At 37.8% G+C, this 27,151-nt stretch overlaps 1 protein-coding gene and 1 long non-coding RNA gene across 2 annotated transcripts in view; one reads left to right on the forward strand and one right to left on the reverse strand.

Annotated features, from left to right (window-relative positions):
* Window positions 1–11,327: 11,327 nt before the first annotated feature.
* LOC133575256 (uncharacterized) overlaps window positions 11,328–27,151 on the reverse strand; it is a 49,374-nt gene continuing 33,550 nt past the window's right edge. Inside the window, exons 3-4 of the long non-coding RNA XR_009811475.2 lie at window positions 13,067–13,148; window positions 11,328–11,702 (exon numbers count right to left, since the gene is read on the reverse strand). This is a non-coding gene — a long non-coding RNA (uncharacterized lncRNA). The remainder of the gene's footprint in view (window positions 11,703–13,066; window positions 13,149–27,151) is intronic.
* On the forward strand, window positions 15,002–19,970 carry tbx22 (T-box transcription factor 22). Its single transcript, XM_061927858.2, has 6 exons — window positions 15,002–15,099; window positions 15,187–15,361; window positions 18,259–18,423; window positions 19,003–19,067; window positions 19,269–19,354; window positions 19,429–19,970. The coding sequence occupies exons 1-6, from the start codon at window positions 15,002–15,004 to the stop codon at window positions 19,968–19,970; spliced, it is 1,131 nt and encodes a 376-aa protein (XP_061783842.2).

Below are 27,151 nucleotides of genomic sequence, written 5' to 3' on the forward strand. Positions count from 1 at the left end.
TTATTTTTTGTTTTCAATGCAGTCATTGGTGGAGCTAAGGATAATATTTGAATATTGTTTTTAATATTGTTTTGTTTTTTAATATTGTTGTGCAGCACTTTGGAAACATGTTTGTTGTTTAAATGTGCTATAGAAATAAAGTGGATTGGATTGGATTGGATTCACATGTAAGTAGCTCGTTACAATAAAAGAGGTGGAGGAGTTGCTCTAATCTCTGATGCTAACCTCAACCTTAGCCCTAGGCAAAGAAAATAATATAATTCATTTGAGGTTTTTTATTACTAGGTCTGTAGTCCCAATACCACTCTATCTGGCAGTCATCTACCGCCTTCCTGGGCCTTATTTAGACTTCATCAGAGAATTTCCATGAGTTCGTTGCTGACTAGTGACTCATGCAGATACGTAATCATGGGCGATTTCAATATACACATGAATACTATAATTGGCACTTGACACTTACTCAAATAATACACAAACCCAAGCATCGCAACGGTAATACCTTAGATCAGGGGTCCCCAAACTTTTTGACTCAGGGGCCGCATTGGGTAAAAAAAATTTGGCCGGTGGCCAGGCTGTATATATATATATATATATATATATATATATATATATATATATATATATATATATATATATATATATATATATATATATATATATATACATTGTCTTTATAATCTGTTTTGTCATTTAACATCAATTAACATTGATGTTCATCAACATTTAACATTGTCACGTTATCGATGGGAAAATTCATTTTTAGACAATATGATTTGCCTGAGCGGCTAGGAGACACCAAGAGCAACAAGCGGTAGAAAATGGATTAGAAAGAAAAGATTTAAAAAAAATAAAAATTACTTGGGACTTCATGTGGGCCGGATTTTGGATGCTGGGGGGCCGGATCCGGCCCGCGGGCCGTAGTTTGGGGACCACTGCTTTAGATCATGGGTGTCCAAACTTCTTGACTTGGGGCCGTTTTGGGCTAAATCATTTTGACCAGGGGCCGAAAGCCGACTCTGCATGTAAAGTAACTATATATATATATATATATATATATATATATATATATATATATATATATATATATATATATAATTTTTTTTATATATATATATTTTTTATATATATATATATATATATATATATATATATATATATATATATATATATATATATATATATATATATATATATATATATATATATATATATATGTTTATATATATATATATATATGTATATGTTTATATATATATATATATATATATATATATATATATATATATATATATATGTTTATATATATATATATATATGTATATGTTTATATATATATATATATATATATATATATATATATATATATATATATATATATATATATATATATATATATATACACATAAACATATAGGTCTTGTTAGTTACGTAGAAAATAATAAACGGTCGAGTATGTTTCGTCTCGAAATCTGCATTCCAAAAACGCTGTCTTATTAGTGACCCCCCAGAGCCCTAAAAAAATTTTGCAGGCTTGAGAGCGTTTTCTATTCGGGCTCCGGTACTCTGGAATTCCATACCGCCAATAGTTAGAGATACTACCTCAGGGGCAATTGTTATATATCTTCAGGCAATTATACTCACCATACATACAGTTACATTATACAATATACAAGAAGTTTTGCAGCTACAAGCTGCCCTCTGAGGGAAGCTGTAACTGGGATGTGGCCCACTACGAAAATAAGTTTGACATCCCTGAGTGTTAAATTTGACGGCCCGAAAAATTATACATGCGGATTTAACAATGAAATAACCTCGGGGGAGATACCTGAACATATTTTTTTAATTGTGCATGGGAATATTTTGGAGCAGACCCTTTTCTGTTCCAGCATGGCTGTGCCACATAAGGTCTATCAAGAGTTTGGAATAGACCATACTTGCCAACCCTCCCGGATTTTCCGGGAGACTCCCGAAATTCAGCGCCTCTCCCGAAAACCTCCCGGGACAAATTTTTTCCCGAAAATCTCCCGAAATTCAGGCCGAGCTGGAGGCCATGCCCCCTCCAGCTCCATGCGGACCTGACCTGTTTTCACGTCCGCTTTCCCACAATATAAACAGCGTGCCTCTACGTTGTAACTGTAGAATGATCGAGGGCGAGTTCTTGGTTTCTTATGTGGGTTTATTGTTAGGCAATTTCATTAACGTCCTCCCAGCGCGGTAACAACACACAACAACAGCAGTCACGTTTTCATCTACCGTAAAGCAGTTCGTCTGCCGTAAACAGCAATGTTGTGACACTCTTAAACAGGACAATACTGCCATCTACTGTACATGCATATGTGACAATAACATCTACGGCTTTTCGAGAGTGCAGTGCACAACTGCGCACACAACAAAGAGACGAAGCAGAAGAACCAGGAAGATACGGCCATGGCGACGCCGACGACGAGTAAGATGAAGAAATACGCTTGTAAGTTCCAAGCCGCAGCTGCAATTGGACCTGGAAAGCCTCCGGGAAGAAGTAGTGGACTACCAAGTGCTTGGCAGTGAAGATCTTCCTCAGGAAGCAAAGATTGACCGGTTTTGGGCCATGCTAGGGAGAGATGGAAGATTCTAGACTCTAGTGCATTTGATGAAAGCACTTTTGTGCGTGCCACACAACAATGCATCATCAGAGAGGGTGTTCAGCATAGTTAGAAAAATAGTGACAGAGAATAGAACAAGGATGGACAATTCAACCCTTAACTCAACAATGAGTAGATGAGTGTTATGTGTGTGTATATATGTAAATAAATGAACACTGAAATTCAAGTATTTCTTTTATTTATATATATATATATATATATATATATGAAATACTTGACTTGGTGAATTCTAACTGTAAATATACTCCTCCCCTCTTAACCACGCCCTCAACCACGCCCCCGCCCCCAACCACACACCCCGCCCCACCTCCCGAAATCGGAGGTCTCAAGGTTGGCAAGTATGGAATAGACGAACCTGCCTGCCTTGCACAACAGTGACCTCTGACCTCACAAATGTATGAACCAGCAAACAAGTCCCTTCCAAAATCTTAAATATCTCACAAATAAATTCTAGCCTTTCTGCGGCCATTTAACATTTCCCATTGCCACTTACAGCAGCAATCAGATCTAGTTAAGAAGACTTTTTTTTCCCCGACAGGGTCGTACTCAATTACGTTAGAAACTTCACAGACAATCCATGGTAAAGCAATATAGTCAATGAACCACGACGTACATACAGTGACAACAGCTAACACTAACGCTCATTAGTGCTGCGGAAGCTGCAGGGTTGTGACAATAAGTTGTGCAGACAGCTGTACCAGCGTAGAAGGCACAAGAGGGAACCTATGAGTCACAGATGGGACATTGCATGCATGCATACGACTGATGGAATGTCAAAGTTAAGAGAATTTGTCAGCGTAATAAGTCATGTTATAGGAAGATTTTACTGCATGCATTTGTTCTGTTCTACTTTTTGTTTCAATTTGCGCCTTGCTTTGTAGGTTTTGGCACAGTTGTTTTATGAAAGACTGGGCACCATAGTAAACAACAGATTCAACTTGACAATCCAAATGACGATGTTTGCTAAAGGAACAACTGTTGAGAATAATGAGTACCGTACATAAAGTATACACCAAATGAGTTATATATTACGTTCAACACCGACAGCTCACATGTCTTTCTCGCAACAATGCTCTGAGTGTGTACAGCATTTTATGTGCAAACACTCCACATATTTCATTGCAAACCACTGCTGGAAGTTTGACGTTTGGCAGCGAGTGGGCATCCGCTCCAGCAGCCTATGCCCAGAATAACCCTCGCCCTCCCCGACACACAAACACATATTACTAACTGCTCAGCATCAGGACCTAAGTTAAAACAAACCATCAGGGGGCCCCGTCACATCCACTCAGCACCGAGCAACAGGACAGACAGGCCTGCAATATTTATACTCTCACATGCACACATTATATTGCTGTGCATGTGCTCAATAAAAGTGCAGAAAGACACCATCTATGGCTGCTCGGTTGCTTGTCATTTGTCTTCTCTCTCGCACACACACACACACACACACACCATTTAGCCACAGTAAATGAGTCAGGAAAATTCATAAAACACTGCTTTGGCCACATAACTTTCTTCCAGAAGGCCTTATCTTTGTCCATGTGATGTCAGATGAAACAAAAATTGAGCTTTTTGGCCACAATACCCAGCAATATGTTTGGAGGAGAAAAGGTGAGGCCTTTAATCCTAAGAACACCATGCCTACCGTCAAGCATGGTGGTTGTAGTAATATGCTCTGGGTCTGTTTTGCTGCCAATGGAACTGGTGCTTTACAGAGAGTAAATGGGACAATGAAAAAGGAGGATTTATTACAAATTCTTCAGGACAACCTAAAATCATCAGCCCGGAGGTTGGGTCTTGGGCGCAGTTGACATGATATCGAATATTTCCAAAAACAATTTGAAATCTGGACTCGTCAGACCACAGAACACTTTTCCACTTTGCATTAGTCCATCTTAGATGATCTCGGGCCCAGAGAAGCCGGCAGCGTTTCTGGATGTTGTTGATCAATGGCTTTCGCTTTGCATAGTAGAGCTTTAACTTGCACTTACAGATGTAGCGACCAACTGTAGTTACTGACAGTAGTTTTCTGAAGTGTTCTTGAGCCCATGTGGTGATATCCTTTAGAGATTGATGTCGGTTTTTGATACAGTGGGATCGAAGGTCACAGTCATTCAATGTTGGTTTCCGGCCATGCCGCTTACGTGGAGTGATTTCTCCAGATTCTCTGAACCTTTTGATGATATTATGGACCGTAGATGTTGAAATCCCTAAATTTCTTGCAATTGCACTTTGAGAAACGTTGTTCTTAAACTGTTTGACTATTTGCTCACGCAGTTGTGGATAAAGGGGTCTACCTCGCCCCATCCTTTCTTGTGAAAGACTGAGCATTTTTTGGGAAGCTGTTTTTATACCCAATCATGGTGCCCACCTGTTCCCAATTAGCCTGCACACCTGTGGGATGTTCCAAATAAGTGTTTGATGAGCATTCCTCAACTTTATCAGTATTTATTGCCACCTTTCCCAAATTACTTTGTCACGTGTTGCTGGCATCAAATTCTAAAGTTAATGATTATTTGCAAAAAAAAAAAAAAGTTTATCAGTTTGAACATCAAATATGTTGTCTTTGTAGCATATTCAACTGAATATGGGTTGAAAATGATTTGCAAATCATTGTATTCCGTTTATATTTACATCTAACACAATTTCCCAACTCATATGGAAACGGGGTTTGTATATCCATTCTTTTATTCATACTGAGTCAAAGTCAGGCTTGTACCGGCGATACCGATTAGATACCGATACTAATGAGTCTGGTAAAATTTTAAAAAGTAATGTATTACAAATGTTGCTGCTCTTGGAGAATTATCTACAAAATATATACAATCACCGGGAAAACCATATTATGTCGTTATTCTGCACTGACAGCGTTGTCTTATCTATATTCAACTCTGTATGTAGTGTTTCTCAATAGCCTTCGATAAAAGGATACAAACACTCGCCACTGAGTGACTCAGTTGAATTACCAGTTATTGTTTTTAACTAAAGAGTTTGCAATGACTGTTTTATTTTGATTCCATCCATCCATTTTCTTCCGCTTGTCCCTCTCGGGGTGGCAGGGGGCGCTGGAGCCTATCTCAGCTGCATTCGGGCGGAAGGCGGGGTACACCCTGGACAAGTCGCCATCTCATCACAGGGCCAACACAGATAGACAGACAACATTCACACACTAGGGACCATTTAGTGTTGCCAATCAACCTATCCCCAGGTGGATATCTTTGGAGGTGGGAGGAAGCCGGAGTACCCGGAGGGAACCCACGCAGTCACAGGGAGAACATGCAAACTCCACACAGAAAGATCCCGAGCCCGGGATCGAACCCAGGACCTTCGTATTGTGAGGCTCACGTACTAACCCCTGGTGCACCGTGCTTTATTTTGATTGCTATGTATAATTGAATGGCACTTAGATTAGGAATTATTTAGTAAACTTTACTTGAATAAATCTAGGCTTTTTTGTCTATATGTAAGATTAGTGTAGTGTCTTTTACTGTAAATTATACTTTTTTTTCCCCCCCACAAATCACTTTTCGTTTTGACAAGATCTTAATGATTTAGTCACTTTACACTGTGTTCCTGTTAATGATTTTATTATCTGAAACTACTTAAGTATCAAAAGTATATTGAAATGTTGATTTGAGAATCAATATTCAAACAAAAAGGTTATGGTGTCGAAAGTATTGATGTTTAATAAATAAATAAGATGTGGCAACTTTTATTTTGCAAAGTAGTAGTAGTAGCAACTTTCTTGTTCATTTACAAAATCTGGTCAACTTTTTTGTTTTCACTTCATACCGAGTCTGATAGAGATCACGTTTTACTGGTAATCTTAACAGAAAAAACAACAAAATCGGATTTCGAAATGTCACATTTTGCTCCACTTCGGACTTTATCTGCGTATTACGGATACGGCAACAGCAGAAGTCACACTGATTTGCAGGTGTGTAATTTGTTGTGAGTTTATGCACTGTGTTGGTTTTGTTCTTTGAACAAGGTGATGTTCATGCACGGTTCATTTTGTGCACCAGTAAAAAAAAACATGGTAACACTTTAGTATGGGGAACATATTCACCATTAATTAGTTGCTTATTAACATGCAAATTAGTAACATATTGGCTTATAACTAGTCATTATTAAGTACTTATTAATGCCTTATTCAGCATGGCCTTATTAAAACCCTAACCCTCTAACCCTGGCCCTAACCCTCTAACCCTAACCCTAACCAAATAACTCTAAATTAAGTCTTTGTTACTTAGAATATGTTCCCCATACTAAAGTGTTACCAAAAACATATAACTTTGTCTTGAGTTTGAAAAATTTAAACATTTTATTTTTCACTAAAGAAGGGTTCGGGGAATTTCGTATGAAACTGGTGGGGTTCGGTACCTCCAACAAGGTTAAGAACCATTGCTTTATTGCTATAGCCTGGCAAACTTCAGTTATGTTCGGTCAATTTATACGGCATTTTTCTAATGTTGGTATATTTGTGTGTGGGGTTTTCTTGTATTTGTAGCATTGAATTTCTTACGTTTTTCATCTTGCAGCATTTTTACTTTGCAACAATAATTTAACCCTTGTGTAATGTTCATATTGTTGTTACCCAGCCAGCGTTTGTAGGTCTGATGGACCCGTTGCATTTTGTGGCTTTTAATGCCTCACAATCCAAACACTTGTATGTTAAAATACTGAACAGATGTTTACCTTATCCCAATGAACATCTGTTCAGTATTTTAACATAAAAGTGTTTGGATTGTGAGGCATTAAAAGCCACAAAAGCAACGGGTCCATCAGACCTACAAACGCTGGCTGAGTAAGAACAATATGAACGTTGCACGGAAAATTTCTCCGCCAGTTTCCATAGGGATTCTCCTTTTGTGTTTCTGCACTTGCGGTTCCCACACAAGGTTGCAACGTTGTTTGTCAACACTGTCTGCTCTCATTTTCTCGCACAATTGGCCCTCTGATGTTCTGTGTACCTACACTCTGTCCTCCTCCTGTCTAGGCCTGCTGTGTGTGTGTGTGTGTGTGTGTGTGTGTGTGTGTGTGTGTGTGTGTGTGTGTGTGTGTGTGTGTGTGTGTGTGTGTGTGTGGTACACAGAACATCATTTTCCACACCTCTATTAGCCCCGGGTCATCTAATATGTAATAGAAATGTGTAGAGCGGGGGTCGGGAACCTTTTTGGCTGAGAGAGCCATTAAAGCCAAACATTTTCAAATATATTTCGGTGAGAGCCACATAATATTTTTTTAACACTGAATACAACTAAATGCGTGCATTTTTAAGTAAGACCAATATTTTTAGAGTATGATAAGTCTCTTACACTTACTCAGTGACCTAGTGGTTAGAGTGTCCGCCCTGAGATCGGTAGGTTGTGAGTTCAAACCCCGGCCGAGTCATACCAAAGACTATAAAAATGGGACCCCTTACCTTTCTGCTTGGCACTCAGCATCAAGGGTTGGAATTGGGGGTTAAATCACCAAAATGATTCCCGAGCGCGGCCACCGCTGCTGCTCACTGCTCCCCTCACCTCCCAGGGGGTGAACAAGGGTGATGGGTCAAATGCAGAGAATAATTTCACCACACCTAGTGTGTGTGTGACAATCATTGGTACTTTAACTTTTAACTTTTATTCTGTTATTGTTATTCTGAAGCTAGCCAATGATAAATAAAATACTTCTTACCATTAATGTGACTTCTTGAACAGGTGCGGTGGAAAACAGATGGATGGATTAAAATGCATGAGAATGTTTGATATTTTGAACGTTATTTTTAACACTGTGATTACCAGCAAAATTATTCATGACTTATCGTGTTAAGCAATGTCAGCTAAGATTTGTCTGAGAGCCAGATGCAGTCATCAAAAGAGCCACATTTGGCTCTAGAGCCATAGGTTCCCTACCCCTGGTGTATGGATGTGTGGTCATTAAATGTGTATTCTGATATATGTTCTTCACAGAAAATGAGCCTAAGTCAGTGAGTCTCAGTTTGAAAAATTAATTAATTGTATCTTTTTTTTTTAATAAAAAATTAAAACTGGTCCCACAGACCCGAACACCACACAAGGGTTAATGCAATTTTGGGGAGGGAATTTTTTGTGTGTGTTTTTGCTTTTACATAATTTTTTTGATCGTGCAGCATTAAAGTGATTGCAGTGTTTTTACCCCTTGCATCTTTTTCGTTTTGTTGGTTTTAGATGATTTTGGGCTAATCCAAGTTGCACTTTTCCCTTCAAGCCCGCACGTGTGTCGGGGGATGCAATGTGCAGGCAAAATGACAAACCGGGAGAGGAATAAACATAAATCCAAGCTGCGGGTTATGATGACAGAGAACATGTGATTTCTGTTGGTCATACTTCTCCATTTCCCGGCTGTTGTCAGAGATTTCCATCAGCGGCCAAACCAACCGTGCTGTAAACACAGCGCTCATTTGTTTTCTCCTCAAAGCAATTATATCATGTGATTTAAAACATTTTAAATAGAGACTGTGCCGACTTTTATTTGTGTAAAGCGGATCTATTTCATGTCGCGCAGTAATGTAATAATCCCGAGCTGTCATTACGGCGCAACCCCACACTCCCATGCTCGCCAAACTCCATCGGATCTCCGCATTTATGAAAACCAGACCGGTGCGCAAAATCACCGTTAAAAAAAAAATTGGAACTTTCTCCACCAGGGAAACAGGAGACAAGGGACGGCTTTAAAAATGAATATAGGAAATGTTTGCTTCAAGAGTAATATTTTACCTTCCAGATGGTCTGTATTAACAGACTTAAATATTTATACCTGCAATTAGTGCTCTGAAGTGATCATTTAAGCACCTCCTTAACCTCCCAAGACCTGGAAAATGTATTTATTTGCATTGAGTCATTGTATAATGTGAAAACTATATATATATTAGGGGTGTGGGAAAAAAATCGATTCGAATTCGAATCGCGATTCTCACGTTGTGTGATTCAGAATCGATTCTTATTTTTTTTAAATCGATTTTTTTTTTTTTTTTTTTTTTTTTTATTTATTTTTTTTTTTATCAATCAATCCAACAAAACAATACACAGCAATACCAAAACAATGCAATCCAATTCCAAAACCAAACCCGACCCAGAAACACTCACATTTTAACGCATTTATCAGCAGGATTTATCGACATCTCTAGTCTTTTCAAAGCAATGTTTTGTAATAAAGTGTATGAAGGGTATTCAAATAGCCCCATTTTTCACATTTTCCCTGACACATGCAACGTGACAAATTAAGGCAGTAGAGTGTTGAATATCTTAAAATGTATTCTGTGGCAATTCCAAACCCCACACCCTCTTCCGTTCACGCGAGATCCACCCAGGCCATATGAACCCCTTTTGACTGTACAAACACAAAAACCTGATGAGTTCTTCAGACACAGGGGCTGAGAGGAATAAAATACTTTCGTGAATAGCAACACAGAATTTGCTATTTCAGAGAATTAGTGATGTGAAGGGTGTCGGGTCATTTCAGATCCGTACAAATACCAGCATCACATGAAAGGGCGGTATAGCTCGGTTGGTAGAGCGGCCGTGCCAGCAACTTGAGGGTTGCAGGTTCGATCCCCGCTTCCGCCATCCTAGTCACTGCTGTTGTGTCCTTGGGCAATACATTTTACCCACCTGCTCCCAGTGCCACCCACACTGGTTTAAATGTAACTTAGATATTGGGTTTCACTATGTAAAGCGCTTTGAGTCACTAGAGAAAAGAGCTATATTAATATAATTCCCTTCACTTCACCTCAGAACTGCAATAAACAGAGCAATTGAGAGGAGTCACAAACACGACACAGAACAAACCAAAAGTAGTGAAACAAAAATGAATATTATCAACAACAGTATCAATATTACCGTATTGGCCGAGCTCCAGTGCGACTTATATATTTTTTTCCTTCTTTATTATGCGTTTTCGGCAGGTGCGACTTATACTCCAGTGCGACTTATACTCCGAAAAATACGGTAGTTACAATTTCAACATAGCAGGGATTAAAAATCCCTCGTTGACATTATCATTAGACATTTATAAAACATTTAAAAAAAAAAGAACAATAGTGTCACAGTGGCTTACACTTGCATCGCATCTCAAAAGCTTGACAACACACTGTGTCCAATATTTTCACAAAGATAAAATAAGTCATATTTTTGGTTCATTTAATAGATAAAACAAATTTACATTATTGCAATCAGTTGATAAAACATTGTTCTTTACACTTATAGAAGCTTTTTTTTTTAACAAAAATCTACTACTCTGCTTGCATGTCAGCAGACTGGGGCAGATCCTGCTGAAATCGAATGAATAGAGAATCCTTTTGAATCGGGAAAAAAAATCGTTTTTGAATCGAGAATCGTGTTCAATTGGAAAAAAAAAATCGATTTTGAATCAAATCGTGACCCCAAGAATCGATATTGAATCGAATCGTGGGACACCCAAAGATTCACAGCCCTAATATATATGCCAAAAACGTTTGCTCAGAAAATGTGTTAATACTATGTGTTTTAATGCAATATATATTCTTATCCACTGTTTTAAATGAGTTGAACAATACATTTTTTTTTCAAAGTATTTTTTATTGTCAGTTGTCTTAATACAAACATATACACATATAATAAAATAAATGAATAAATAAATAAAATATGAAAATAAAAATAATGAATGAAGACGTTTTTTTTTTTACACAGATTATAACATGTAAAAACAAAACACATACAAACTCAAATCAAATCAAGCTTTATTTATAAAGCGATTTTCATACATAAGAGAAATGCAACGCAAAAGTGATTTTACAAAGTTAAAAACAATACGCCGGTGACCTATATCCCCCATTATCACATACGTACACACGGACACCGATACCAAACACAAACACACACTCACACAACTTACACACAATTGCAACTATATGGACCAATGATTGCATGGCTGAGTACAGAGGAGACAGGTGAGTAAACACTATCACAGGAGCCATCTGCACCAGGAGGTCATCAGACCATGGCCACCAGGACGCTGACACAAAAGCGCCCCCACAAGCACGGCCAGATGGCTCATCTGAGGAACGTTGGAAAACAAAAAATAATAAAACTTCTAAAAATAGTAAGAACCATGCGTAGAGATAAAGGATAAAATACAGGTGAGACATCCATCCATCCATTCATTTACTACCGCTTGTCCCTTTTGGGGTCGCGGAGGGTGCTGGAGCCTATTTTAGCTGCATTCGGGCGGAAGGCGGGGTACACCCTGGACAAGTCGCCACCTCATCACAGGGCCAACACAGATAGACAGACAACATTCACACTCACATTCACACATATGAAGATTAATAGAAAAAAATAAAATAAATAAATAAATAAATAAATAAATAAAATAAATAAACACAAATAAAAAATATTTATATATATGTACAGTAAATAAATAAATATAACTAAATACAATCTTGCATAACTGATAGAATACAAAGTAAAATACAAATGACTTCAATAAAATAATTGATATCAGGTAAAAGCCAAATCAAAAAGGTGGGTCTTAAGCCTGCTCTTAAAAACATGAAGAGGCTTAACATTTTGAATAAAACAAACATAAATGATTTACTATAATACTGAAGCAGTTTTCTTATGCTCAATCCGTCCAACATTATCATTAAAAAATACACAACTTTTTTTTTTCAGTAGAGTATTACAAACAATGTTTTTATAGGTGTCTTAAAAAGTGGGCCGATATACCAAAAGCGCACACGGACTATTGGACAATTGCCCCTTAAAGAGGACACAAATATACATTTGATAAATAAAATTAACTTTAAAAAAAAATCAATATGAACTCTTTATCGATATTCAATATTAACTTTTTATCGATATGGTATCAATATTAAAAATACCACTTTTCACGCTATTTCAACATTTTACGCACGAATAAAACATAATTATTGTTGGTTGTGGTGAAAACATATGCTGACTTGGAAAAAGTTTCCAATATTAAAAATGGACTGTGTTCATATATTTGTTGGGGAAATTGGTGTTGAAATGAGATTAGAGTGTTTGGAAGGACATAAAGTTGCGCAGGGGCCTGCACGCGTGTGAGGAATGCGCATGCATGGATCTTCCCTCCCCCTATGACGCACGGAGCGGAACCAGGGAACCAAGCCCGCCGAGGCATGCGTGGGACCTCTCAGAAGGATAAAGGGGAGAGGGGGGATAATGTCGTGTGCAAGGAGAGGCGTGTCAACAATCAAGGATTTGGATGTGGGGTATCTCGGAGTGCGCATGGAATGCAATCGGATTAATTACGCAGCGCAAAGGATCCAAAGGGAGAGGAGGATGACTCCCTGAGGTTCTAACGCGCCCTTTTCCCGTTCTGAATGAGCCCGAATACTACATTCTGGCGGGTGCAGAGACAAGTTTGGGACGGATACACACCACGCAGGATGTCATCGGTCAAGATGCAGGGTCTCAGCTCCAGGGCGCATGCGTTTTCCGTGGAGGCGCTGGTGGGGAAACCCTGCAAAAGGATGAAAGTGTCAGAGGACTCAAGTTCACATGAACACATGTCGGACATCTTCCCCGGTAAGACGAAAGGGGATGTTTTTTTTTAATTTTTTTCACAAAATAGAGCAAAAAAAATTAGAGTTATTAGTAATTAAAATCATTTAAATTGCATTTATTTAAAGTATGTCACTGGTCTTCCAGTATTGGAAAAAGTTCGATTATTTCACTCTCAGGTTCACCAGAGACTCGGAGGAAGGTGCATGATTCAGCAGCAAGGAGGCCCAAGGACAAGTCCCGTGACGCGGATCCGTTCGAGAAGGCCGAACCGCCCAAAGAAGAGATTAAACCGAACCCCAGTGAAAGTAGACCGGATAGTGAAGTCCACGTTGAGCTGCAGGGCTCCGAACTTTGGAAACGATTCTTCGAGATCGGCACCGAGATGATCATCACTAAAGCGGGACGGTAATCTCTTCCATCACATATTATCCATGCAAACTTTTGGGGCATAAAGTGTATTATTTATTATTAGACTTAGACAAACTTTATTGATCCACAAGGGAAATTGTTCCACACAGTAGCTCAGTTTCAAAGGATGGAACAGATAATGCAGGTATAAAGTAATTCGATATATATATAGATAGATAGATAGATAGATAGATAGATAGATAGAGAGATAGATAGATAGATAGATAGATAGATAGATAGATAGATAGTACTTTATTGATTCCTTCAGGAGAGTTTCCTCAGGAAAATTAAAATTCCAGCAGCACTGTACAGAATTGAGATAGAATTAAAAATAATTTAAAAAAGTAAAATAATGGAAGTATAAATGGAAATAAAATAGAAAATATAACAATAAGAATAAAAATAAAAAGTAACAATAAAAATACAAATATAACAGTCAAAATAAGAATGTAACAAGAGAAACTAGGCAGTAGTGACCATGTTATGAAAGAAATAAAACACTTTTAAAAAATGAAGAAAAACGGTAATACTGTCGATAGTAGACTAAACATGTGCCATAGTAGCAGTATAAAATATAACATATATGGAATATTTATGTATTATATGTACAGTATATAATATACACTGATATATTATTATATTATATTATATTTGTACATAATATATACAATACATAACAAATCCCAATTACCATGTGCAATATTAACAGCTGCAGCAAAAAAAAAAAAAAAAAAGGCAGCAGAAAATAGACATCATAAACAAAGAGAGGTAGCTAACATACAGTATATAAGAAGCGGTCAGGTAATAGACATTGTTATTGTATTAATACATACATAGTGGTTATAAACACTCACCATATAAAAAAGATCAACAATTTATATTATTGTAATCTATGAACATGCTTTTATTTTATTTAAAAAACAAATACTTCAACTCCTACAAGCATTTTGTGAAATATATGAAATAAAGCAATAATGCAATTAGGTGCATATGTATTTTTTTTTTTAAAACACTCAAGAGACTTGACAATAAACTTTTTCATTGGATTTAATTCTAGATTTATTCGACTTTATCTTGAAACAAACCTTGCAGCATATAAGCATTGAGTGGAATGTTACTATAATCTGCAGGAGAATAACATCTTAATGTCTAGGCATAATATGTACATTGTCTTTTAAAAAAAAAAAAAAAAAAAAGTTATTATTGTAACCACTTATTTAATGAAATTAATTACGTCATGAAATCACAGGAGTGATAATGTCCCCTATAAGCGTGGGCCCCTCAGGCGCCACCGCTTTTCTCGTGCACGGCTGCAAAATGGAACATTGTTGTTGTGTGTATACAACAACATTTAGTTAGTGGATAATAATTTACATTCTGAATCTTCACACCACCAGGAGAATGTTTCCATCGGTGCGAGTAAAAGTGCGCAACCTGGACCCCCGCCAGCAGTATTACATCGCAATGGACGTCATGCCCGTGGACTCCAAACGTTACAGGTGTGATTTTTTTTTTGTTTTTTGTAAGTCTATATGCGAATTCGTTATTAAGATCATTTATTGACATATTTATGGACATTCCCATAGGTATGTGTACCATAGCTCCCAGTGGATGGTGGCAGGAAACACGGACCACTCCTGCATCTCGCCGAGGCTCTACGTGCACGCGGACTCGCCGTGCGCGGGAGAGACTTGGATGCGCCAAGTCATCAGTTTTGACCGCGTGAAACTCACCAACAATGAGATGGACGACAAGGGACATGTAAGTAAATCATGTCCCACTCCTGCAAAAAAACCAACAATATTTTTGTATGAATCTTGCACATCAATATTTAACATTTAGCTGCCAATGGCTGCATATTTCAAATAAGGATGACTAAGACAGTTTGGTTGGATCTAATCCTCTACAAAGAAATGCATAGTGAGTCATGGAAGTATATGCAGGGAGTTTAAATTCATCCTACAAATTATGCTGAGATTCATAATTCTTGTAGAAAAAAACAATGAATGCTGAAAACATATTTTGTTCTTCTTTCAAGTATAGTTGGAAATGTGTTAATTATTTTAAAAATGCTTTGAAAATGTTTCTATGTGATTGGGATTCAGTAGTAATCTTTGTATATTTAAAAAAAAATAAATCAGAAAATACATTTGAAGATCAAAAATGTGTAAAGTGCCACAGTGTCTGATGTCATTTTTTCTCTACTGCTCGCTAGTGTTACCATATCTGAGTTATTGTGCAGAAAAATGGGGAAATAACTACAAATGTGCGCTACATTTGTTAACCGTTTTACAAAAAAGATCAGTTAGAATAATTAGGGATGTCCGATAATGGCTTTTTGCCGATATCCGATATTGTCCAACTCTTTAATTACCGATACCGATATCAACCGATATATACAGTCGTGGAATTAACACATTATTATGCCTAATTTGGACAACCAGGTATGGTGAAGATAAGGTACTTAAAATAAAAAAAAAATACAATAAAATAAGATAAATAAATTAAAAACATTTTCTTGAATAAAAAAGAAAGTAAAACAATATAAAAACAGGTACATAGAAACTAGTAATTAATGAAAATGAGTAAAATTAACTGTTAAAGGTTAGTACTATTAGTGGACCAGCAGCACGCACAATCATGTGTGCTTATGGACTGTATCCCTTGCAGACTGTATTGATATATATTGATATATAATGTAGGAACCAGAATATTAATAACAGAAAGAAACAACCCTTTCGTGTGAATGAGTGTAAATGGGGGAGGGAGGTTTTTTGGGTTGGTGCACTAATTGTAAGTGTATTTTGTGTTTTGGATGTTGATTTAATTAAAAAAACAACAACAAAAAAAACCCAAAAAAAACGATACCGATAATAAAAAAACGATACCGATAATTTCCGATATTACGTTTTAACGCATTTATCGGCCGATAATATCGTCAGGCCGATATTATCGGACATCTCTAAGAATAATACATAATGTTGGATATAGAGAACATACAAACCCTTTATTTATTGAGTCAAAAATATTAAAGTCTGGTGATTCGGTAAAATTACAAACAGCTAAAATGATGTACAAAGCAAACTATAACCTGCTACCAAAGAATGTACAACAATTCTTAGAAACTAAAGAGGAGAAATATAACCTGAGAGGAAAAAATTATTTAAAACATTTGTATGCACGTACAACACTTAGAACCTTTAGCATATCAGTATGTGGAATTAAATGATGGAATGGATTAAGTAAAGAAGTTAAAAATTGTACTCTTATGATCCAGTTTAAGAGGTTGTTCAAAATAAGTGCTTACAAAGTACAAAGGAGAAGAATTATGAGAAATACTTTCAACCTTATTGAAAGTAAGATATTCTTCATCTCAGTATAATAATGACTGAATTAATTAATTAAATATTACAAAACTGTTGTGTATGCTAATTCACAGATGTTATTTTATTATATAAAAAGGTCAGTAAATGATTCTATATATTTGTAAACGCTCTGAAGTGGGAAAGGGGTAGGATTAAATAAGCTTTGCTTCTTCCTACTCCTTTTCGGACATGATGAAAAGTGAAATGATATATGAAATTGTGGTGCATTATACTGTAAGTATGTTCATGTTCGAAATAAACTAAAAGAAAGGAAAGAAAGGAAATTTTGGTAAATTGATAACGTATTTATTTAAATAAAACAACATGACAATTTACAATGTAATGTGTAATTCATGTTAACATTATGCATGCATGCAAACTATTTATGTTGAGGAGAAATATAACCTTAGAGAAAAATTTAATTTAAAACATTTGTATGCTCGTACAACACTTAAAACCTATCAGTATGTGGAATTAAATTATGGAATGGATTAACCAAAGAAATCAAACAAAGCACCATTATGATTCAGTTTAAGAGACTGTTCAAACTACAAGTGTTCACAAAGTACACAGAACAATAATTATGATGAACATCTTGAACCCTTTTTTTTTTATTGAGACAAAGATTATTTATGTGTTTAATATTTGTTTGCTTACTATGGTATATCATTTATTTGTTCACTGTTCTGTTACAGAGAACAAGGGAATTGGATACAATTGCTATGGTATGAAAAGGGGTAGGATTAAATAAGCTCTGCTTCTTCCTACTCCTTTTCAGACCTGCTGTATTGAAACAACTGGAATTGTGTGATGTGTTACATTGTATCGTATGCATGTTCGAAATAAACTGAAACCGAACTGAACTGAACTGAACTGAATACAAAACTTAAACGTGTCCTAAATAAGCCGCAAATACCATATGCTTTCTTATGATCTATTTGAAAATAATAATAATAATGATAATAATAATTATAATAAGAAGAACACGAAACATGCACATGTTCTAATTTGAGGTTCAGTAAAATCATACTTATTTTGGGCCTACTTTAAAAATGTTCTGTTTTCAATAATTTTCTTATTTGCTGCTTTCCATTTTCTCATGTGACATGTTTAGACTACTGGTTAAGCTATTTGATTACATCACTTCAAGTTTTAGGGAAAGTATGATGGATGTTTTCCCCTATTTCAAGATATACGGTCATGCTAAATTCTGCATGCGCATTTACAGAAAATTTAGTTTTGGTTACGGATTCAATTAGAGCTAATGCAATATATCACCTTCTCTTATTCCAGATCATTCTGCAGTCCATGCATAAGTACAAACCACGCGTGCACATCATAAAGCATGACCCTCGGATGGACTTGTCCCAGATCCAGTCCCTGCCCGCTGAGGGAGTGTACAGCTTCTCATTCCCAGAAACGGAGTTCACGACCGTCACAGCCTATCAGAATCAACAGGTAATGCTCACTGAAACTGCATGATTTCATGCTAAAATTGTTTGCACAGTAATTACGTAGAAAGCTCTCGAGCAACCAAGTTTGCCAGATATATTCCAAAAGCAGATGTGTAGTGATTGTTTTGCGGTGCCCAGCTCTGTACTGTCTGACCTCACAAACTCCTAATCTCAACATCATGAAGGTGGCGAGGCTCGCTTCCATGTAGTCTCTGCAATGTCATAAGTTGTCCTGGTTTTTTTGTGGGCGCCTGTTGCTCATAGTGACTGACTGTGTGTGTATAGAGCTGACCCTGCTGTTGGCCAGTAACACACGTCCACTGCGAGCTCTTTTCAGCAGGATTCATTTTTATGACCAGTGACTGTATTATTATAGAAACTCAATAACGAGCTATGACCGGGTTGCCTGCTGGAGTCCAGAGCCTATTAGGCAGTGAAAAAAAACATCTCCCCAAATTTCTTTATGACACGGCAGATCACTATGTTGTTGTAAAACTCTGCATCGTAGTGAAATGTAAAAAAAAATGACCTTGTTGTTATCTGAGCGCACAACTAACATGTCTTCCCCTCATGTCTGGCCAAGATCACAAAACTGAAAATTGACAGAAACCCGTTTGCCAAGGGCTTCAGGGATCCAGGAAGGAACAGGTATGGGAAACCTTACCGAACATCAACACTTCTAATAGCTGTAGAGAGTACTTCATTACAAGGCCCAGGAGAGATGTTAAGTCAAACCACAGACTTGTGATAGCACATAAAACCCTCATATAAAGTTGGCATGGTCAGTGCAGCATTCCACCTAGAAAATACGTTTCCTGCTTCTGCAACCTTGATGTGTTTGTCTTATAGGGGTGTGTTGGACGGTTTACTTGAGTCTTATCCTTGGAGATCTCCTCTCAGCTTGGACTTAAGGCCATTTGCCATACAGTTTCAAGGTATCCAACAGCGGCTTGCATTACTTCTTCCATTCCAAACTGTTGTCATTTATGTTTCTTGCATCTACCAACAGGCAGGTTGGGATCCTCAACCAGCACTGCTTCCCCGCTTAAAAGTCTCCTTCCCTTCTCGTCTTCTTCATCGCTTCCTCCGTTCCCCACGCTCTCATGCCAGGACGCTGCTCTTCACACCTTCGCTCTGCCTTTTTACGGGAAAACCTCGACGAGCCCCGCATTGCCAAGTAGAGCCTTCTCCTCTCTGGGAGCAGACAGACTCCGAGGCCTGTCACCCGTACCTTCACTAACAGACCTCCCGCTCTTCTCTGTGATTCAGGGGAAAAAAGCTCCCAACTGTCAGGATCCATGTCTTTCTCGGTCCCCGGGGAGCCCCCATTGCTTGATCCCGCTCCACAGGCCTCTATGCGCTCAAGGGTCTGCTTCGTCTTTACTCCCTCAACTCTCAGACACCGCTGGCCCATATTGTCTATATCGCTACAGCTTCCCCCTGAACTCTCAACTCACTGCTATTTCCCGGCACACTAAACTATCTGAAGACAAGACAGGAGGCCGACTGCACCAAACTTCGTGGCACCTGGCCACCGACCACCTCCTCTAAGCATCTCAAGCCCAAGGAGGGTAACGGACAAAGCAGAAGGGTCCACCTTTGCGTGGGCAAAACCAACCAAAAGAATTAAAAAAGACCTGTCAGGGATGATTTAATGTATGTTTTAAAAATATTTGGATTTTTCACATTCTGAAGAGATATCTCCAAACTGTGCCAATTGGCCAGAGCAACTGGCTTAAATGGGAACTGCACTTTTTTTGAAATTTTGCAGTTACAATCCATATGTAAGACAAGAACATATGTTTTTCTTTTTTTAAGTATTGACTCGCAAATAAACATTAGCAAAAGTCAGTTGACAATGAAGCCAATGAGAGTAGTTCTAATCCACCGACCTGTACTCCAAAAAAACTCCAGAAACCTCTGTCAACATGCTATATACACACTGTAAGTACAAACCCCAAAACCAGTGAAGTTGTCAGGTTGTGTAAATCGTAAATGAAAACAGAATACAATGATTTGCAAATCCTTTTCAACCTATATTCAATTGAATAGACTGCAAAGACAAGATACTTGATGCTCGAACTGAAAATGTTTTTGTTTTATTGCAAATATTAGCTCATATGGAGTTTGATGCCTGCAACAGGTTTCAAACAAGGTGGTGCAAGTGGCATAAAAGACTGAGAAAGTTGAGGAATGCTCATCAAACACTTAATTGGAACATCCCACAGGTGAACAGGCTAAATGGGAACAGGTGGGTGCCATGATTGGGTATAAAAGCAGCTTCCATGAAATGCTCAGTCATTCACAAACAAGGATGGGGCGAGGGTCACCACTTTGTCAACAAATGCCTAAGGAAATTGTCGAACAGTTTAAAAACAACATTTCTCAACCAGCTATTGCAAGGAATTTAGGGATTTCACCATATAAGGTCTGCAATATCATCAAAAGGTTCAGAGAATCTGGAGAATTCACTGCACGTAAGCGATGATATTACGGACCTTTGATCCCACAGGCGATACTGTATCAAAAAGCAACATCAGTGTATAAAGGATATCACCACATGGGCTCAGGAACACTTCAGAAAACCACTGTCAGTAACTACAGTTCGACGCTACATCTGTAAGTGCAAGTTAAACCTCTACTATGCAAAGACAAAGTCATTTATCAACAAGCTGATGCAAAATGGAAAAGTGTTCTGTGGTCTGACGAGTCCACATTTCAAATTGTGTTTGGAAACTGTGGACGTCGTGTCCTCCGGAACAAAGTGGAAAAGAACCATCCGGATTGTTATAGGCGCAAAGTTCAAAAGCCAGCATCTGTGATGGTATGGGGGTGTATTAGTGCCCAAGGCATGGGTAACTTACACATCTGTAAAGGCACCATTAATGCTGAAAGGTACATACAGGTTTTGGAGCAACATATGTTGCCATCCAAGCAACGTTATCATGGACGCCCCTGCTTATTTCAGCAAGACAATGCCAAGCCACGTGTTACAACAGCGTGGCTTCATAGTAAAAAAGTGTGGGTACTAGACTGGCCTGCCTGTAGTTCAGACCTGTCTCCCATTAAAAATGGGTGGCGCATTATGAAGCCTAAAACACCACAACGGAGACCCCCGGACATTTGAACAACTAAAGCTGTACATCAAGCAAGAATGTGAAATAATTCCACCTGAAAAGTTTAAAAAATTGGTCTCCTCAGTTCCCAAATGTTTGCTGAGTGTGGTTGAAAGGAAAGTCCATGTAACACAGTGGTAAAAATGCCCCTGTGCCAATGCAATGTGTTGCTGACATTTAATTATAAGTTAATGATTATTTGCAAAAAAAAAACAAGTTTCTCAGTTTGAACATTACATATCTTGTCTTTGCAGTGTATTCAATTGAATATAAGTTGAAAAGGATTTCCAAATCATTGTATTCTGTTTTTATTTACGATTTACCCAATGTGACAACTTCCCTGGTTTTGGGTTTTGTATATATGTGATGTAGTAACAGGGACATTTGTCATAACTTGTAATATTTAAGTATTTTGGTCATTTAAAGCATACAGCGGAGTATTAATTTCACAGCCCCTTTAACAACAAAACTACTAATCATGACAGAATTCATGAGAGCCATCGAAGACTACTTTGGGACAAATGATGATCCAGAACCTTACATTTTTTTAGTAAGGAGGATGAGCTACATGTTTTAAAAGCTATGTGCTAAACAGATCCAGCTCTATTGAAACACTAAGCATCATTCAGCAGTATTGTTAAGTGCTAAACAAGAAATACAAACTACGAACATAATGAAACAATCACTTACTGTACAATGTCTGCTACCGACTGATGGGATGTTCATATGTTCACGTTTAGATGAATAATTAATTAATTCACCCAGAGCTAAAAAAAAAATGTCCATCTGAATATCAAAGTTGACAAACTTTTCGGACTATGGCCACATCCTTCTGTTATGCAGGTGAGAAGCATGATTTATAATCTATAATCCAAATTTTCACCAACTCAATGGCCATGCAGCCGCTCACCGGCTCAGTGCCAACACTGTAGCTGCATGAGCTAGTTAGCTCTCCTTGACCACGGCACCACTAAAACTAGTTCATCTGCGTCAACGCTTATAATAACAATATCACTAATACCTGGTTGATATTCAGGTCAGGAGATGAAAATGGAGTATAGTATGCAAAAAACATAGGGATTGGGAATAATACGCAAAATAAAAAAAGTGCAGTTCTTCTTTAAATATGAAACGTACTGTAGCTTAAAGGGACTAAACATAAGTTTTGGAGTAATATATGGAGAATATATGACAGACACATTTTTCAATAATCTGTTCTGTACACACAAACAAATGTAACAGTAAAAACAGACACACTTTTTTTCTGGCTCAGTATCAAACCATTGTACTCTGTAACAAAAGGCAAGAATGCAAGCCATTACGCCACCGGGGATTGATCTTGATTGTGATTCATATTCCTGTTTGGAGGCCAACTCGTTGCTCCACCTGCATCCAACTGCCCATCAGCGCATCGGACCGCTGATTGCTCAGCTGCTGCACGCTGTCAATCATTAGCAAGAACCGGCTATGCCAGAGAGCCAATCAATGAGCTTGTGGACGGTCTCAAGAAAAAACAGGCTTGCACTTGAGCAGCCATTTTCAGCCTTGACTCGTCTCCACTCAGTAAAGCGTAATGTTATTTGGCAAAAATGACGGTAAAAAGTGCACGGGACCATAATGACCCCCCCCCCCCACATATTACGTCCCTGAACACATGCATTTGTCTGTATTTTAGTAATCGAGTAATCTATTGATCAATTTGTTTGACTAATCGACGAATTGGATATAACACAACTTACAGTCTCAATGTGCATTTTATTGGAAATTAGTTTAAATAAACATTGTTTGTTTGCCATAACCTTCATATCATTTTTTAAATTTAAATTGCATTTTTAACATGATTGCATCAATACAAATAAAAATCACCGCCACACAGATCACAACACCAAAACACCATTGCTATTGCTAGTTACAGTCACTTCATGCAGTAAGTTGAACAATTAATCGAAGCAACGGAACAATAATTCAAAAGTTTTTTCCAAATCAAATTAATACATTATTTGTTGCAGCCCTATACATACACACACATAAAAGCTGTCTCAAAGAAATAAATAATTTGCTGTCATATATTGTTACGATAGGCTATACCAGGGGTGTCAAACTAATTTTATATCGGGGGGCCACATTGGGAAAAATCTACTCCCAAGTGGGCCGGACTGGTAAAATCATGGCACGATAACTTAAAAATAAAGACAACTTCAGTATGTTTTCTTTAAAAAATAGAACAAGCACATTCTGAAAATGTACAAATCATAATGTTGTTGGTTTTTTTTTAACACTTACATGTTGCGGTTGATAGTATTCTACCTTTATTTGTCCTTATCTATACATTCTGTGATAATGTTCATCAGTCAACTCATTGGTGTTGATTTTCAATCTATCAAGACAAAAAAATTATATCAAAATCAAATTACAGGATGTTACTTATGTAGTTTGCTCATTTTCCTCGACTGATGTACTAACATGGTTTATTTTTTTTTTTTTTACATATGTAGCATCATCTACAAAGATACAAAGAATTGCTATTGCGACATCCAGTGGACACATTTAGAACAGAAGTTTCTTTCATTCCAAAATTTCGGCTCATTTTTATACTTTGCAAACTCATCCCGCGGGCCGGATAAAACCTGTTTGACACCCCTGGGCTATACACTCGATGAAATCTGATGTTCATAGCTAGACTTTGCCAAATCTCTATCATTGTCTGACAACAAATATAACCATAATGCACGGATGTCTTTTATGTGGGGCGTAGTTTACGTGCGAGGAGCAAAAAGAGTGCATTTGAAAGTTAGCGCCCTCGAGGCAGCCACCTGTGATGAGGTGGCGACTTGTCCAGGTTGTACTCTGCCTTCCATCTGAGTACAGCCGGGATAGGCTCCAGCCCCCCGCCATCCTGAGAGATTCAAACGGTAGAAAATGAATGGATGGATTAATGGAGGAATATGCCCTCGCATTAAAGGGGAACATTATCACAATTTCAGCATGGTTAAAACCATTAAAAATCAGTTCCCAGTGGTTTATTTTATTTTTCAAAGTTTTTTTCAAAATTTTACCCATCACGCAATATCCCTAAAAAAAGCTTCAAAGTGCCTGATTTTAACCATCGTTATATACACCCGTCCATTTTCCTGTGACGTCACATAGTGATGCCAACACAAACAAACATGGCGCATAGAACAGCAAGCTATAGCGACATTAGCTCAGATTCAGACTCTGATTTCAGCGGCTTAAGCGATTCAACAGATTACGCATGTATTGAAACGGATGGTTGTAGTGTGGAGGCAGGTAGCGAAAACGAAATTAAAGAAGAAACTGAAGCTATTGAGCCATATCGGTTTGAACCGTATGCAAGCGAAACCGACGAAAACGACACGACAGCCAGCGACACGGGAGAAAGCGAGGACGAATTCGGCGATCACCTTCTAACCAACGATTGGTATGTGTTTGTTTGGCATTAAAGGAAACTAACAACTATGAACTAGGTTTACAGCATATGAAATACATTTGGCAACAACATGCACTTTGAGAATGCAGAAAGCCCAATTTTCATCAATTAATATATTCTGTAGACATACCCTCATCCGCTCTCTTTTCCTGAAAGCTGATCTGTCCAGTTTTGGAGTTGATGTCAGCAGGCCAGGGAAGCTAGGGTCGATATTCTTCTCTTGATCATCTTCGGTGGCATAAGGGACGGTGTGAGCCAAGACATCCAGGGGGTTTAGCTCGCTCGTCTGCGGGAACAAACTGCCGCCATTGCTTGCCGTGCTAGCGAGGTCCTTTGTCCCTGAATTGCTCACACACTCCGGCAGATTCAATGGGGGTCTGGCGGCAGATTTCTTTGACTTTATCGTTGGAAATGCATCTGCTTTGAGTGTCGCAGGATATCCTCACATTCTTGCCATCTCTGTCGTAGCATAGCTTTCGTCTCTAAAGTGTGCGGAACAAACGTCCAATTTCTTGCCACTTTCGCATCTTTGGGCCACTGGTGCAACTTGAATCCGTCCCTGTTCGTGTTGTTACACCCTCCGACAATACACCGACGAGGCATGATGTCTCCAAGGTACGGAAAACAGTCGAAAAAACGGAAAATAACAGAGCTGATTTGACTCAGTGTTTGTAATGTGTTTGAGAAAATGGCGGATTGCTTCCCGATGACGTCACAACGTGACGTCATCGCTCCGAGAGCGAATAATAGAAAGGCGTTTAATTCGCCAAAATTCACCCATTTACAGTTCGGAAATCGGTTAAAAAAATATATGGTCTTTTTTCTGCAACATCAAGGTATATATTGACGCTTACATAGGTCTGGTCATAATGTTCCCCTTTAAGAGCTTAAGACCCATGGCAAAATATAGTTTTCTCATGGGGAAAGATAGCATTGTCAGCCAGTGTGTAATTTAAAGTGTAATACAGCAGGTGTTGTCTTTTTTACAACTGTGCTGACCAATGGTTTTGTGTGTGGAATAAGCAGGAAAATATATTAGAAGTGAATTTTATTTATATAGCGCTTTTCTCTTGTGATTCAAAGCGCTTTACATTTACCCAATATCTAAGTTACATTTTTTTTTTAAACCAGTCTGGGTGGCACTGGGAGCAGGTGGGTAAAGTGTCTTGCCCAAGGACACAACGGCAGTGACTAGGATGACAGAATTGGGGATCGAACCTTGGAACCCTCAAGTTGCTGGCACGGCCACTCTACCAACCGAGCTATACCGCCCCTTCATGTGACGCTGGTATTTGTACAGATCTGAAATGACCCGACACATCACTAATTCTCTGAAATAGCAAATTCTGTGTTGCTATTCACGAAAGTATTTTATTTCTCTCAGCCCCTGTGTCTGAAGAACTCATCAAGTCTTTGGTTTTGTACAGTCAAAAGGGGTTCATATGGCCTGGGTGGATCTCGCGTGAATGGAAGAGGGTGTGGGGTTTGGAATTGCCACAAAATACATTTTAGGATATTCAACACTTTACTGCCTTAATTTGTCACGTTGCATGTGTCAGGGAAAATGTGAAAAATGGGGCTATTTGAATCCCCTTCATATACTTTATTACAAAAAATTGCTTTGAAAAGACTAGAGATGTCGATAAATGCGTTAAAATGTAATATCGAAAATTATCGGTATCGTTTTTTTTATTATCAGTATCGTTTTTTTTTTTTGTTTTTTTTTTTTTATTAAATCAACATAAAAAACACAAGATACACTTACAATTAGTGCACCAACCCAAAAAACCTTCCTCCCCCATTTACACTCATTCACACTCATTCACACAAAAGGGTTGTTTCTTTCTGTTATTAATATTCTGGTTTCTACATTATATATCAATATATATCAATACAGTCTGCAAGGGATACAGTCCGTAAGCACACATGATTGTGCGTGCTGCTGGTCCACTAATAGTACTAACTTTTAACAGTTAATTTTACTAATTTTCATTAATTACTAGTTTCAATGTAACTGTTTTTATATTGTTTTACTTTCTTTTTTATTCAAGAACATTTTCTTAATTTATTGCTCTTATTTTTTTATTTTTTTTTAAAGTACCTTATCTTCACCATACCTGGTTGTCCAAATTAGGCATAATAATGTGTTAATTCCACGACTGTATATA

This window comes from Nerophis lumbriciformis, linkage group LG35, assembly GCF_033978685.3.
Source record: "Nerophis lumbriciformis linkage group LG35, RoL_Nlum_v2.1, whole genome shotgun sequence".
In the NCBI taxonomy this organism is placed as follows: domain Eukaryota; kingdom Metazoa; phylum Chordata; class Actinopteri; order Syngnathiformes; family Syngnathidae; genus Nerophis; species Nerophis lumbriciformis.

Coding starts and splice junctions, on each gene's coding strand:
- tbx22 (XM_061927858.2), top strand. CDS start 15,002: ATGTTTCCATCGGTGCGAGTAAAAGTGCGCAACCTGGACCCCCGCCAG. Junction 15,100..15,186: donor GTGGACTCCAAACGTTACAG/GTGTGATTTTTT, acceptor ACATTCCCATAG/GTATGTGTACCATAGCTCCC. Junction 19,068..19,268: donor AGGGATCCAGGAAGGAACAG/GTATGGGAAACC, acceptor TTTGTCTTATAG/GGGTGTGTTGGACGGTTTAC.